The sequence below is a fragment of the Equus quagga genome, chromosome 8, assembly GCF_021613505.1.
Source record: "Equus quagga isolate Etosha38 chromosome 8, UCLA_HA_Equagga_1.0, whole genome shotgun sequence".
Taxonomy (NCBI): Eukaryota; Metazoa; Chordata; class Mammalia; order Perissodactyla; family Equidae; genus Equus; species Equus quagga.
Window position 1 is genome coordinate 66,248,146 of NC_060274.1, and position 16,385 is coordinate 66,264,530.

At 38.0% G+C, this 16,385-nt stretch overlaps 2 protein-coding genes across 3 annotated transcripts in view; one reads left to right on the forward strand and one right to left on the reverse strand.

Moving 5' to 3' along the window:
• Positions 1–11,504: 11,504 nt before the first annotated feature.
• On the reverse strand, positions 11,505–15,935 carry RPA3 (replication protein A3). Its single transcript, XM_046669428.1, has 4 exons — positions 15,780–15,935; positions 13,358–13,432; positions 12,452–12,560; positions 11,505–11,887 (listed from the first exon to the last, which is right to left on the reverse strand). The coding sequence occupies exons 1-4, from the start codon at positions 15,876–15,878 to the stop codon at positions 11,805–11,807; spliced, it is 366 nt and encodes a 121-aa protein (XP_046525384.1). The 5' UTR covers positions 15,879–15,935; the 3' UTR covers positions 11,505–11,804.
• Positions 15,936–16,064: 129 nt separating this feature from the next.
• UMAD1 (UBAP1-MVB12-associated (UMA) domain containing 1) overlaps positions 16,065–16,385 on the forward strand; it is a 211,313-nt gene continuing 210,992 nt past the window's right edge. For both annotated transcript variants that reach the window (XM_046669425.1, XM_046669427.1), the window contains exon 1: positions 16,065–16,275. The gene's annotated coding sequence lies outside the window, so the exon portion shown is untranslated. The remainder of the gene's footprint in view (positions 16,276–16,385) is intronic.

Below are 16,385 nucleotides of genomic sequence, written 5' to 3' on the forward strand. Positions count from 1 at the left end.
ACCTAGTCAAAATTCACCTGTTTGCCATTTTTAACTGAGTTACTGATCTGGAAAGTGACTCGTACAATATTTAAAATCATAAATTGTTAGAACTGAAGGGAGGCTACAGGATCACAGGGAGGTGCTCTCACTGTGTAATAAAGCTGGGATTAGATCTCAGGTCTCTTGATTGAAGTCTAGTGCTTTTCTGTTTCATAGATGAACTGGACTAGATGAATGTTTCTTGTTAGGACAAAGTATATTATATGAAATTTTAATTTTTTTAAAGCTACTGTTTTAATTTTAAAAATTCAGGCTCATGGTAAAAAAAAAAAAACGTTACGGAAAGCATAAAGTGGAGGTAAATGTCTCTTAGCCCTTTGCTCCCTTATCCCCATGCACTTTGCTCCACCTCCCGAAGCTCTGACTCTCACTTCCCAGGGGAAACTGCTTTAAAGTTTGTATACACATGCAGAAATGTTCTGTATGTAGACTGCATCCGTCTGTGTCTGTCTGTGCCTCTATCATTGCATGCATAAGATCACACTATATAAATATTCCTTCAAATGGCTTTTTTTTAACCTAAAAATATATCTTGTGGAGTTTTCCTTGTTAGCCCATATACGTCTTTTTTTTTTTTTCACTGAATGGTATGTGACTACATGGATATATCTCCCATTGATAGAAACTTAGGGTATTTCCATTTGTTGTTTTTACCAACAATGCTGCCATGAGCGTCCTGCACATACATCTTTGGGTACTTGTGAGTAATCATATCTGTCAGACACATTGTAGAGGTGGAATTGTTGAGCCAAAACTTAAACATGTATTTTACATGTTGATAGATATTGCCAAATAGCTATCCAAAGGTTGAACCAACTATTTTCTTATAAATTGAATGATATAGGAAAGTGACTGTTTCCTCAACATCTTCAATACAAGGCATTATAAAATTTCTAATTATGTCTGTCTGGTAGGTGAAAATCTTAAAAATATTTTAACTTTTATATATTCAATTCTGAGTGAGGTTAAGCACAGATTTTATTTAACTTTCCACTCTTTGTGTCTAATTACAGGACGCTGCCTGTTCATTTTCATGCTTGATCTTAACAGTCTTTATTTTTGAGAAAAAAATACCAATGCTGAAAAGCCAAGAATTAGATGTAATTCTCTTCTTATCCATCTTTTCTGCTAAAATTTCAAAATTCCCTTTGATCCTATTCTCCATCGTCAGGGTTTTAATAATCTTTAAAAGTAATATTGTCTTCCTCTACATTGATCAGCCACTTATGTCTCCCACCCCGAAGAAAAAATGGGAAACCTTCCCTTCCCTTTTATCTTGCTTCAATTGGGAAGATTCCAGCATTGACCACATTAAAACAGCTGTTTAAACCTTTGTCAGAGCAGACAGTATAGAACAGTAGAGATCACATTTTGAAGTCAAATAGATATGGGTTTGGCCATCATCTAGAAGCTAGATTAGGTAATACCTCCCAGCTTTGATTTTCTCACCTGAGAAAGGAGGCGAGGGGTGGGTTTGACATGTTAAATAAAATAAAAGGCAAACATAGCTCATGAGGAGTCTTAAAAAATGGTATCTACTGTCATTACTGTTAAGTAATTTGGGAGCTGTAATTTGTGTCATTTGCATAGCTCGAAATAAGAAATACAATGTACTTAGAGTCTTTTTTTTTCAGGTTTAAATATCTGTTTCTTTTGTTTCTCTCTCAGTGTTTGACATTCTCCACCCGAGTCAGTTGGGTTCGAGAGACATTGACTGCAGTTTGGGTGAGGAGGACTAAGAGCACGGCCGGAGTCTCAGTGGTCTTGGTTCAGAGAATTTTTTCATAACATTGCTTAGCATACCGTACTCTTATCATCTTGTTGCCACCTAGTGTGGGTTCTTAGTATTCATCTTGTTTCTCACTGGTTTCCGTTAGAGGGAAAATCATGTGTTTAGGGAAAGCAGAATGTCTGGTTTCATACACTGACAGGCCAAAGTGACCTAACTTGACTGATTTAGTTAGAATGAATCCTATTGAAAAATAAACCTTGTTACCTGAGGGCTAACTATTCAGGAACAAATTTCTCGTGAAGACTTTTTCATTTAATTTTTGAACAGGAAATTTATTCACATGGTTTGTTTCACCCTCACCCCCATCCTTGAGTGTCCCCCGCTATATCCCCACTCTCATGGAGGTAGCAGTGTGTTGGAGAGGCAGACAGCAAGGAATGCTGATAAAGTCCAATAGTGCACTCGAGGTCTCCTCAATGTCAGTGACTTTTGGTGGGTTGCAGGGTGCTGGGAGGAAAGAAGGCATTTCAGAATCCTCACTGGGAAGCTTCAGCCATGAAATTTGAATATTTATCAAAGGGAGGTTTAAAAAGATTGAGAAACACTCAGTTAAAGGAGTAAACTGCCATAGATGGAATAAAATGGTTCCTTGGCCTACCTCTTATAATCTCTTTTGCAGTCATCTCCAATGTGTGTGGCAACCTCCCAGGGACTACTTACATGAAAATGCATCCCGAAGCAGGCCAAATTTGTGCTCCGGCCGCTTCTTACTAAAATGTATTGGTTAAAACTAACAGTAGTAATACTTTTGTCTATGTACTGAATTCATCTAAATAGAAATTACCCATTTCCAGGTTGTAGTATATTGTATATAATTGTAATATACTGTTACAGTTATACATACAATGTATAAATGTAATACATTGGGTAGAATATTGTATAAATGTTGTACATTTGTTATACAATATTGTAGTGCATATTTTAGCATATGTATTCTATAACATATATACTATAAATATAGTATGTAATATATTATATATATTCCATAATATATTGCGATATAATATATCCAAGCCTGATATGAATAAAACTCTTGTTTGCATGCCTGCATTTTTATGAATATTATGGAAATGAATAAATTCATTTCTTAGTAACAACAGTTTCCGTAGCTCACTTAAACACTTAAATATTTGTATCTAAAGTTTCTCATCAGTGCTTTCGATTATTTTCCCTAAAAAAAGCAATCTGCCTTTTTGTTTTTCCTGAAATCGTTTTTCTCTTTTAGCATCCATTCCTTTTTCATTTTAGAGTCTGTAATCTTCATTATATTACCTGCAGGCAATATGAGTGAGATGACCCGCTCTCCCCTCTGCTGGAAGGGGGAATGTTTTCCACTGCCACCATGTAATTTGCTTTGCAACAATTATTGCTATTTGTAACCAGATCTTGTGATCACAAGACACATGTAGCTGAATTTAGAATCTGTTGAGAACACAGAAGGCAGCATGACTGTTTCTAAATGTCATTGACTTAATGATTTTAACTCATAAAAATTTTAAAAGTTCAAATGCATCAGTCCAAATAATTCATTTCTGAAATGTACTTTAGATAAATCCCTCAAAGTGTTCTGCTGTTGCAAATGGCTGTCTTCATGCGTTATTTTATTCCCCCAAATCTCTGCAGTTTCCTAACCTCATTCCTAATGAGATAATTTATCAGATAACTTATCTCTAGGTCCGATTTTACAAATTATAAAAGCCAAATGTCATGTATTCCAGACTGTTTCGGGAGTCCTACCTAGAGGCATATGGTACCTTATAATCCTTTCCAGTCCTTTGATCGGGAATCATAGATGTATATCTAGTGTCTTTTACCAACAATTGTACATGAAATTTATAAATGTTTCTTGGGGGTTTTTTTTTGGGGGGGGGGGCTATTTTTCCTTTAAATAAGTGCTGAAAAAAATCAACTTGAATCGTAGATTAAACAGGGAAGCATTATTTTGGTTTAAAATAAGTTATCATAGGTATAGTTTTGAGTTCATATTTACTGATAATGTATTTTCCCTGTATTGCTTAAAATATGTCCTTAAAGTTGTATCTCAAATAGGTTTAGGTTGTAAGATAGAAGATAAAGGAAGAAAAGCAACATGCAACATATTTTATTCATTTTGAAATGTTATTTTAAAATTTTCCTTAAGAGGGGATAAAGCAGGATATTAATGCCAGTTTTAGCAGATGAGTGTTCCTGTGACAAATGACAGTAATCAATTGACTGTCCCATTCTATGTCCACTGCTATCTCAAGTTTACATTTGGGAAAGTCACTTTATATGAATTTATGGTGAGAAAACAGGGGAAGGATAGAAGCCTTTGCAGCTGTCTTAAATTCCTTTTTTGGAAACAAGTTGGGTAGAAATAAATACATATCATATCTCCTCCTGACTTGTTTTCATGACTTAATCACACTGCTGAGAGTGGAGGAAATTGCCCAGTGGGTCAATTCCTTCAGGTCACAGGGTTACAAAAGAAAATGAAGTCGACAAATTCCCTGGTTTGGAGGCCATGATTTCTAATTCCTAACTCCTCCCTTGGTCTACAGTGTATTCATCTGGAAAACATTCAGTAATTTTTGAGGAGATTCCAAAATGAGGCAACCCCTGGTCCACTGTCTGCCTCTCATAAAAGGTCAAATCCATGACCAACTAAGGCATAACATTTCGGAGCCATATGGAAGAAATAATTGACTAAATGGGACCCTGATCACTTAAAAAGAATGGATGCAGCTCTTAAAAGAGAATTGTATTTTCTCATCAGGCTCAGTGTTTTCATAATGTTTAAAGCTTTTCAAAAGCTAAAGAAAAATATTAAAATGTTTAAGTGAAACATGACACTATTTGTGATTATCTATAGGTTATGTTAAATTTATTTGATGTAATTTAGCTTTAAGTAATCATTGTGTGTTAAGTGGAGTTGAATTAATGAAAATACAAGCTAAGATCTAAATATTTATTTCCTAAATGAATATCCAAGGTAAAATAATATTGAATTATCTAGCTTTTTAATTAGTAATTTTTCAAGAATTCCTCCCTCCTGGTTATCTTTCAAGATTTAGGATGACGAGGTACCAATATGTTTCAAAGAAACTATTCATTTAAGCCTGTTATTATTAAATAAACTTTATTACCTTAACATATAATTTTCTGGTGAGAGATTCTTACAACCAAAATAATTGACTTGCGTTCCTGAGTAATATTTCAAACTCCTGTGAAAAATGAATAGTTGCTTAGAAAGGGGGCTAATTTAGTCACGTTGTCATCTGTGGCATTGCCTAAAACTATTATGCTGCTTATATATTTTCTTTCTTCCAACTTAAGGCACTCACTGTTTTTTGAGAACTGTCTCAAAGTTTTCTGAATTTTTCATCTTGAATACCACTTTATATAGATGCCATAGAGATTGTTATTCTTTATCTGCCCACCTACAGAAATAATCATGTTAAAAAAACATTTTTAATATACGAAAGCCACTACATTTCAGTCCAAGTCTTTAAAAAAGATGAGGAAATACAAAATACTTTCTGACATTCTGTAGTGTATAAAGAAGAAACAAGGGCTTGCTAATGACAAATTTAATCCTTGCAATCAAGATGAATGTATTACACTATAAATTGTTCATAGTCCTACACTTCTGGTCTTAATTAGCCATCTCAAAATCTCATGCTGTAGGTCAAATGGGGTCATAAAGAACATAAATGGCTTACCTCAAACCAACATCACAATTAGAAAGTAACTTGAAACGTTTGCTTTATTAGTACTCTAGATTTAGCATCATCTTTTTAGGAAAGATAACCTGTAGTACCCAGATTATTAATTTTCTTTCAGCAACAGATCATAATCAAATTCCATGTGAATTAAATAAGGGAGGAAACTAAATTGGAGTTTCACTAAATAGAACCTACAAAATTTGATTGTTCATAATCATAGTGGATTTCTTCGAAACTTTCCACCAGTTAAATATTAGCTAGCTCTGAGTTAAGACATCTTTCGAGATTATGCTAAACTGCCATAGATTGAAATTTCAGAGGACAGGGACCTTATTTCTATATATCTCTAGTAATTAGCCCAGGACTTGACGCAAAATGTTTGTTGAGTGACTTAATGCATATTAAATTAATTCCTTAAAAGACAACCTCAAGATTTTATAAATTTAGTGATAATACTATTTTATCACTCAAAGCATTTAAGTCCCCTTATGAAGAGATGCTTTCAGAGTTGTTTTAATTTTGTAGTTATCACATGAAAATAAAAATGAGTATTCGAAGCACATCTATAAAATTACTACTAAAGACAACGATTTTGTGACTCATCATCCTTCACGTTAGATTCTGTGTGATATTGCTTTTAGAATTTAATATTAGGGGGGCCGGACCGGTGTCGCAGCAGTTAAGTTTGCATGTTCCGATTCTCAGTGGCCCGGGGTTCACAGGTTCGGATCCCGGGTGTGGACATGGCACGGCTTAGCAAACGCCATGCTGTGGTAGGTGTCCCACATATAAAGCAGAGGAAGATGGGCATGGATGTTAGCTCAGGGGCAGTCTTCCTCATGAAAAAAGAGGAGGATTGGGAGATGTTAGCTCAGGGCTAATCTTCCTCAAAAGAAAAAAAGAATTTAATATTAGGGAAAAGTTTGATTGTGCTAATACATTTAAGACTATTAAAATTCAATAGCCTATTGTTCCTTCCTTTTCCTAGCTCCCCAGGAATACCTGGAGCTAAACTTAATGCCTAATTATATTTCCTATTAAGTTGAATGTTTTTGTAGTTGTCATCTCCTTTTCCTATATTTCCCGTTTTATTTTTGTAGCCTAAACTTTTTTAGAAATGTGTGATATATGTTAGTAGTGTCACTCTTTTATCCTCAATCCTTATCTTCAGTTGTTCTTGAGCTTTCCACATTACTGACTGCTCTTTGAAACTCTCCTTCCTTGTCTTTCATGATATGCTTTCAGTGAATAAATATTTGTTGAGTGCTTACTAGGCATCAGGCACCTTTGGGATTCTTTTCCTGACTCAGTCACTCTCCCGCTGCTGTTCTGTACGTGTGCAGTTCCCCCCAGGTTCTGTTATTGGTTCTGTGGTTTTCTCACTCTCTAGGCTGTCCCTTGATTGAGGAACACAATCCCTTGCTTGAAACTCTTGGGGCCAGTTGTGCTTCAGAATTCAGAATTTTTGGATGTTAGAAAAGCAATAGAGTGTATCTACCATATGTTACACAACACCCTCCCCAGAGGGAGAGCAGCCTCTAATCAAACATGTCGGTATTTCCGCAGTGAACCATATGAACATTTACAGTAAGTGGGGTAGAGACTGTAAGTAGTCTCACTACAATTCTAATCAGCTTTCATTGCCAAACGAGTTTTGCCCCAAATTGAAGAAAAGGCTTTTGGGTTTCAAACAATTTGAGATTTTGAAATTGCAGATAAGTGATTGGTAGATGTCTTAAACTCTACTTTAAATATTTTAGGCAGGTTGTCTCTCAAATCTCTGTCTGGTCCTACGTTTCCAAAACCTTCTGGACATCTTCACAAAAGGGCCTATCAACTACTTAAGTTTGGATTGGCAAGCTTACTGCCTCCTCACCCACTGACCTCATCCTTTGTTCTTATTCTGTTTAGCTCCTAACATCATCACCGAGTCCTACGGATTCCACTATAACATATTCTGAACTCCTTGCCTCCTGTTCTTTACCATTTCACCTGTTATGGTTCAGGTCTTCATTACCTCTCCGCTCAGCCTTGTGGCTTCTCAAACCAGGCTGGATAGGACTAATTTATTTATAGACTATGTTAGGCATTGGGAAATACTAGTAAGACAGGTTTTTTAGCTACAGGTTCTTCATCTATTAGGACCTCTCCTTAGTGGGGAAGACTAATTAGAGGCCTGGGTTAAATAAATTAGGGAACATTTGGTACAATGGATATTTTGAAACTGTTAAAAAGGATGAGATAGCTCTATATGTCAACTTCTAAGACACATTAAAGGAGAAATGCATATTGCAGAAGAGTATACTGAGGTCCTATAGACAAATAGTTTATGTGGAGAAAGTTCTGGAAAGCTATCCACCAATCCACAGCAGTGTCTCTCAGGAGACACTAGAAACTTTACTTTCTGATTTTTGTAGTGTTATAAAAATCACTTTTTTTAAACAGAGAAAAAAAGTTTGCCTGCAAGTTAAGTCTGATGAGATGAATAAAGAAAGGACTATAACATAAAGTAACTGTTTGTCTAGGTTAGGGAAAGCTTAGAGAATGTTTTCCTTTGGGCACAGAAACAGATTTCAATCAGAGCCAACAGCAAGTTCAACGGCACCCAGATCTCAAAGGGTCCAGTGTGTCTGGGAACGGCAGACTGGCGCTGGAGGCAAGCTTCAAGGGGAGAGGAGGATTTGGGACTGAGGTGTGACGTGGTCAGATTGTGAAGGCCCTCCACTACTAATTAGAAATACAGACCTGATCTAGTCAGTGCACAGCCTCTGGAGGTTGTTGATTGTTTTAAATACATTTTTTTATTGTGGAGTCATTTTAGATTTACAGAAAAGTCAGGAAGGTAGTGCAGAGAGTTCTTGTATAACCCCTCACTGAGTTTGTTTCCCTTTACATTGTCTTACATTACCATGGTACATTTGTCAAAACTAAGAAACCAGCACTAGTACATTACTATTAACTAAACTCCAGACTTTATTCACATTTCACCAGTTTTTCCATTAATGTCCTTTTTCTGTTGCAGTAGCCAATCCAGGATCCCACATCACATTTAGTTGTCATGTGTCCTTAGTCTTCTCTGCTGTTTCCTTCCCTTTTTTTTCATGATCTTGACAGTTTTGAGGGGTACTGATTAGACAGTTTGTAGAATGTCCCTCAATTTGGGTTTGTCTGATGTTTTCTCATGATCAGACTGGCGTTAAGGGTTTGAAAAAATACCACAGAGATGAGAAGTGTCTTCTCATCACGTCACATTAGAGGGCATACGATATCCACAGGTCATCACTGGTGATGTCAACCTCCATTCCTTGGTTCAGGTAGTATTGGCCAGGTCTCTCCACTCTAAGCTTCTCAGGAAGTTTTCCCCTTTCTATACTCCTTTGGTTTTTAAACTTTATAGTATGATGACTACAACTGATTTTTTTTTTTGAGGAAGATTAGCCCTGAGCTAACGTCTGTGCCCATCTTCCTCTACTTTGTATGTGGGATGCCAGCCACAGCATGGCTTGACAAGTGGGGCGTTAAGTCTGCGCCGGGGCTCCAAACTGGCAAACCCTGGGCTGCCAAAGCGGAGTGTCCAAACTTAACCACTATGCTGCAGGGCCGGCCCCTACAACTCATGTTTAGTGCAACTCTATTGGCTGGGTGATAGGAAGAAGCTGAAAACAGCAAGGCCAGTTATGTAGTTAGGGCTGCTGCAATAGTTCAAGTAAGACATGACAGTGGCTAAACTTACAGTGGCAATGGCAGTGAAAAGGATTAAGGTATTCAAGCTTTTCTGGGCAAGGGAGTGGCTTATGTTAGCTTTAAAAGAAACAGGGCAAATCAAAACCACAAATGTCACTTCATACCAGTTAGGATGGCTGTAATCAAAAAGTCAGATAATAAGTGTTGCTGAGGATACGGAGAAGTTAGAATCCTCAAATATAGCTGCTGAAAATACAAAATGGTATAGCTCCTTTAAAAAACAGTTTGGCAGTTCCTCAAAAGGTTGAATATATTTACTATTTGATGCAGCAATTCCACTCCTAGGTATATACCCAAGAGAAATAAAAACACATGTACACACAAAAACTTCTATATGAAGGTTCAGAATAGCATTATTCTTTAGGGCCAAATGGTGGAAACCACCAGCTGATGAATGGATAAACAAAATGTGATATATCCATATGGAATATTATTTGGCCATAAAAAGGGATGAAACACTGACATATGCTACAACTTGGATGAACCTTGAAAATATTATGCTAAGTGAAAGTCAGTCACAAAAGACCGTAAGATTCCATTTATATGAAATATCCAGAATAAACAAATCTAAAGAGACAGAAAGTACATTAGTGGTTTCTTAGGGTTGGTGGGCAGGTGGCAGTGGTGGAGGGATTGGTCCATGACAGGTAAATGGTACAGAGCTTCTTTTTGGGGTGATGAAAATGTTCTAAAATTGATTGTGGTGATGGTTGTATAACTGCGTACACTAAAAGCCACTGAATTGTACATGTGAAATAGGTGAATTATATATGTGACATATCTTAAAACTATTACCCAAAAATCAGGGAACAAATAGCTGGGGGGCTGCACTCATTCAGACTACACTCATTCAAGCTACAGAGCTGGTGGGACATCCTGGTGCAGATGTCAAGCAGCTCAGAAGTGAGGTTGAGGCTAGAGATATGGCACCATAAATCATTAGTATAAAGGATTTGTTTGACGGAAAGCAAGATACCCTATTCTTTCGGTCCAATTTACTAAATATAGTAGTTCAGAGGTTTGAGGTAGGGCACTTTTAACATTTACTAGCAGTGAGTTTTCAGAGGTTAACTCAGTTGAAGACTGACCCTTTCTCTGGCATTCAAGACAACTGTTATTGAGACTGGCCCTCATAAACCTAAATTTCAACTATAATTGTCTTCACTTCCTATAATAAAATGCTTTACCCTAAGTGGCTGTGGCAATGTTCCTAAGTAATTTGTAGAGTATTTGGGGGTAAAAGTTGAAATTAAAGATGATAGCAATTTAAAATAAATATTTTTAGTATAATTTACAATCTAAATGGACTTAGAATTAGTTGAAAGGAAGAAAAAAAATCAAATGATTCCATCAACTGCTTTAATGCTCAGGTACCCCTTATTTGGCACTAGTAATGCTCAGTTTTAAAATTCTGAGTGGTACTGTGATGGTTAATTTTATGTGTCAATTTGACTGGGCCAAGGGCTGCCCAGATAGCTGGTACAACATTATTCCTGGGTGTGTCTGTGAGGGTGTGTGGGAAGGGATTAGCATCTGAATCAGAAGACTGAGTAAAGAAGACAGCCCTCACCAATGAGGGTGGGCATTATCCAATCCATTGAGAGCCCAAACAAAAAGGCGCAGGGTGAATTTGCTCTCTTCTTGAGCTGGGGTGTCCATCTTCTGTCCTCAGACATTGGAGCTCCTGGTTCTTAGGCCTTCGGACTCTGGGACTTCCACCAGTGACCTCCCAGATCTCAGGTCTTTGACCCCACATTGCAAGATATACCATCCGCACCCTTGATTCTCAGGCCTTTGACTTGAACTGTCTTAGCCTACTAGCTTTCCTGGTTCTCCAGCTTGCAGATGGCAGATTGTGGGACGTCTCGGCCTCCATAACCACATAAAATTCATGTAACAAATCTCTTACATATATCTATTCATATCCTATTGGTTCTGATTGTCTGGAAAACCCTAATATAGGTATTCACAAATTACAGAAGATACAGGATTCTGTTTGCTCTTTTAATAAGTCAAAATCAACCATTTTTAAATTGAGTGTCAAGGAAGTAATTAACATGGTATAGTTCATGAGATAGCATGAACTGTGTTAAGTGAATTCTTAACACAGTTGGCCCAGGGTTCATTGTGGTAGGTCTAAGTCCTAACCTTACAGCTGTGAAATTCCAAGTTTGTGTTGAATATATGACCAAAAGAATAAGAATGGAATGACCAAGAGTATGTACCATTTAAACTTTTATTAATAAAACAGAAAACACAACTCAGACAACTGCTTTGTTCTTACATCTGACGTGACCATACACTGGAGAAGTGATTCTTTATGAAGACTTAGGAGACAACTGTTAATACACCAGTCCCATTAAAAATGGCATACTGGAGTATCTAATAAAGCTAGGCAAACACATTTAAAAAAAGAACAAACAAAATATTAAAAATCACAGGAATCTCTCCCTCAAATACCAGCAGGCTCCTTTAACGGTCTTCAATGTACCTCCTTTGTAAGCATAAAAAATTCATCAAGATCAATTATATTGCACAACTCCCAAAGGAAAAAACCGAGGGAACTCATGGATAATTTTCACAGCTTCATTGTAAAGTCCAAGATCTGAAAGAAACATTTTAGCAAACGTTTAATCTATAGTGGAAAGCTATAATGTCAATTATCATCTGAAAGATTTCTACCCATTTCTCTTTTCTCTCCCTTTTAGAGGTCAACTTATTTTCACAATCCAACTTCTAAAACGAGATATGGTCATCATATTTATTTAACTGTGGCTCCAAAAAATAAGACATGGGTACAGGAGGCCATCCACTTTGACATCCATTATACAGGCACGGTTCTTGCCTGGTTGTGTTTAAGTGTTATGCATTATTTGACGCCTTCAATTCATATATCAAAGCAAAACAACAAAACTATTAACATTATTTTTGTTTGCCCTATTTTTAAAATTTCCCTTTCCACAAATGTTAATTTTTGAGTTCCCTACATACACAAGCACTACTTAGAAGCAGGCCAAAACATCCTCCCATTTCCTCTGGGATCAGAAATTTCTAGAGAACTGAAAATGTAGCAGGACTGAGACTCAAGAGTAACATATATCAAATTAAGAATAAAATTGTTTTCCTTCTAATTACACGAAACTACTAAATACTAGACTGCTTTATTTACCAAAAGGATGGTTATCTTCTTTAAACTGGATATAAGATGCACACATAATGGTTGCCTTGGCTGTTACTTTTCCAACTACTTCCACGATTCCAGAGATTTCTTCATCAAGCTAACACAAAGAACAAAATATCAACCCGGTGTTATGACATCTTCAGATGATAACTAACTTGGAAAATTGTTATACAGTTCACTAATCTTTCATTTTACGTAAGAAAATAGTTAAAAGATTTACCAATGTAAAATCTGAATTGTAACTTGTTAAAAAATGTTTGAGTCCTTACTGTCAGCATGTCCCAAGTACTGTTACCTTTAGCAGTAGTTTCAGGTCCAATGCCACAGTTAAACATTTAAGTTGAAGACCAATCACTTAAAGATATTGAGAGTGCCCAGTATTTCTATAAGGAGTAATTTGTTTAAAAGGACACACTGAAATCTCTATCTTGCATAGTGTGTTCTGTATACTTTAACACATATATATAGCACACGGATTTGTCTTCGTAAAAGACCAAAGAAAATGTTTTTAAGTATGATAAACATAATGTAAAAACAAATAAGTGACAACTGAAAATATATGTATCCGAAAATAGAATTTTAAAAAGGTAAAACTCTTCAAGAAGGAAAAAGTGATTTAAATGGAAGATTTTTCTTGTGTGATTTTATGGTCTTTCATAAGGAATGAGGATTGCCACCCTGCATTTAAGGGATGTATTAAAAATCACAGAGCCCAAGAATCAATGGTTAAAAACACGAAGGGAAATACAAAGGAAAATAGTTTAATTTTAGAGCCAGGGAAGTTCTATAAGCTGGTCCTTTATACATCCACTCCAAGAATCAGAAGCATCAACAACAAACCAAACCAAGATGAAGAATTAACTAAATATACATAGAATTAATACTTAAACATACAGGCTCCATCAACTCAATGGTTACATTTTTTCCTTCTCCATCTGAAAGAATAAACATTTTTCCAGTGGGATGAATCTAAAAAAGAAACACATGATTAAAAAATGAAAATTGACCATTCTTTTCACCATTCACAAAAATAAACTCAAAATGGATCAAAGACCTAAAGGTAAGACCTGAAACCATAAGGCTTCTGGAAGAAAATATAGGCAGTACATTCTTTGACATCAGTATCAAAAGATCTTTTGGACACCAAGTCTTCTCAGACAGGGGAAACAATAGAAAGAATAAACAAATGGGACTTCATCAGACTGAAGAGCTTCTTCAAGGCAAAGGAAGACAGAATTGAAACAAAAAAAACAACCCACTAACTGGGAAAAAATATTTGCAAGTCATGTATCCGACAAAGGGTTAATCTCCATACTATGTAAAAAACTCACACAACTCAACAACAAAAAATCAAACAACCCAATCAAAAAATGGGCTGGGGACATGAACAGACATTTCTCCGAAGAAGATATATGGATGGCTAATAGGCACATGAAAAGATGCTCATCATCACTAATCATCAGGGAAATGCAAATCAAAACTACACTAAGATATCACCTTACACCCGTTAGAATGGCAAAAATAACCAAAACAAAAAGTAACAAATGTTGGAGAGGTTGTGGAGAAAAAGGAACCCTCACACAATGCTGGTGGGAATGCAAACTGGCGCAGGTACTATGGAAAACAATATGGAGATTTCTCAAAAAATTAAAAATAGAAATACGATATGACCCAGCCATCCCACTACTGGGTATCTACCCAAAGAACTTGAAATCAGCAATCCCAAAAGTCCCATGCACCCCTATGTCCATTGCAGCATTATTCACAATAGCCAAGACATGGAAGCAACCTAAGTGCCCATCAACTGATGACTGGATAAAGAAGATGTGGTATATATACACAATGGAATACTACTCAGCCATAAAATCGTCCCATTCACAACAACATGGATGGACTTGAGGGTATTATGTTAAGTGAAATAAGCCAGATAGAGAAAGACAGTCTCTGTTATGACTCCACTCATTTGTGGAAGTTAAATATGCAGACAAAGAGAACAGATTAGTGGTTACCAGGGGAAAGGGGGGTGGAGGGGGTGGGCACAAAGGGTGAAGTGGTAAACCTACAATATGACTGACAAACAACAATGTACAACTGAAATTTCACAAGGTTGTAAACCATCATAATCTCAATAAAAAGTTTAAAAAAATCCCACATAAACAAAACCTTTAAAATTTCATTAAGATAAAAATATTAAAAGTTTGACAAAAGATGAGCAGATTGTCTCAAACTTAGTCCGTGTGTACAAAGCAACTGTTTTTGAACGGTTTATTTGCCTCAAATAAATTGTGTTACCATATCTGGTCAAACGACACCTAGTTAAATTTGAATGTCAGATAAACAACAATACTTTTTTAGTACAAATATGTCCTGTATTTTTATTTGCTAAATCTGGCACCCCTGTGCTAAGAACAAATTAAAGGACGTCCATACTACGTAAAAGTGAAATCTGTTGGCACTCATGATTTAAATTGTACATATGGCACTAGGGTATGTTTTAAAAATTAGGCATGATGAAGCAAAGAAAGAACTGGTTGTCAGATGATCTCGGTCTACTCCTGTGTGACAGCTGCGAAGAGAGCAGTCAGCTCCGGCTCGAATCCCAGCTTTGCTACCTGCTGTGGCGTTGAACATTTTAAGCATACAGCACTCCTACCTAGTTTCCCTGTGAAGCTGGAATAACACCTATTTCATGAAGAGGATGTGTGGCTGAAATGAACTGCTAAATAAGCCTTTATATAATTTTTCCCCCCTCAGCCTTCTTGGTTCACTGATTCCGAGACTTTGGGCCTGTTCCTCACCAGCAGAATGAAGGGACTGCACTCGGAACACTGGTGTAAGATGACAGACTGCTATAAGATCTGGAAGGGACAATCAAGGAAGGTTTTATGGAGAAGTGACTTCAGAGAAAACGAGGTTTGAGAGAGAAAATTGCATAAGATAAGGAAGGAAGAAAATTACACTATCAAGTCTGGCTAAACTGAGAAATCAGAAGGTAACTGTGGGAGTCACGGCTATAACTTCCTTTATGTAAACACAAACAACAGGGGGCGGGGGGTGGCGCGCTAGGATTTAGAACGAAGCGCATTCGAAAACATAGCGATTTCGCGCCACAACAGAGGCGCCAAAATGGGGCTGCAATGGCTATAAACCGTGCAAAAAGTCCCCTTGTGCAAAATAAAGCAATCGGGAGGGCAGTGATGGTCTAAGGCTTTCTGTCCTCCTTCAACCTCCATTACCCCCCCCGAGGCCGCCCAGCGGTCACGGGTCCCTCCCACCGGCTACGGACCGGGGAGCCGAGGGCGGCGAGCGCGCGCACCTTTTCCAGTCTCCCTACGAAGCAGACGGGCCGATCGATGAACTGAGCTAGCAAACTGGCGTTGATGCGCGACTTGGGCAACTCCATCACGTCCGCCATGATTGCGCCGCAACACGCGCGGCTGGCGGGAAACAAGAGCACGAGGGAAACTGTGCGCCCCGCGGGCGTCTATGGGGCGGATTTCCCGGCACCAATCGGCAGAGACCAGCGCTCTCGCTCCGCCAATCAAACGCGCGGAAATCTCGATCGACATCGCAGGCTTCCCAAAAGGGACGGCGAAGGAGGGGATGCGTCCGGAAGTGGGGATCGGCTGCTTAGTGACACGCGGCGTCCCGGAAGTTGCCCGGGTCCTCCGCAAAGTGGGCAGTGGAGGCCGGGCTTGGATGGGGCGGGGCTCCCTCTAGTGATCTCCGGCCTCCAAGCGGCGACTTGACCCCGGAAGCAGGGTGTCGGGCTCCGGTGCGGGTGCGGCGGGGGACAGCGTCTCGAGCCTCAGGTATCTCTTCTCGCGCGAGGCGCCGCAGCCTTGCTGTCTCCCCTTGTCCCCACCGGCGGATGCGGAAGAGAGGCGGGAGTTGGCGCCGGTCCCGCCGCGGCATTCTCAGT

Coding starts and splice junctions, on each gene's coding strand:
- RPA3 (XM_046669428.1), bottom strand. CDS start 15,878: ATGGCGGACGTGATGGAGTTGCCCAAGTCGCGCATCAACGCCAGTTTG. Junction 13,433..15,779: donor TCGTAGGGAGACTGGAAAAG/GTGCGCGCGCTC, acceptor TTTCTTTTTTAG/ATTCATCCCACTGGAAAAAT. Junction 12,561..13,357: donor CCATTGAGTTGATGGAGCCT/GTATGTTTAAGT, acceptor TCTTTGTGTTAG/CTTGATGAAGAAATCTCTGG.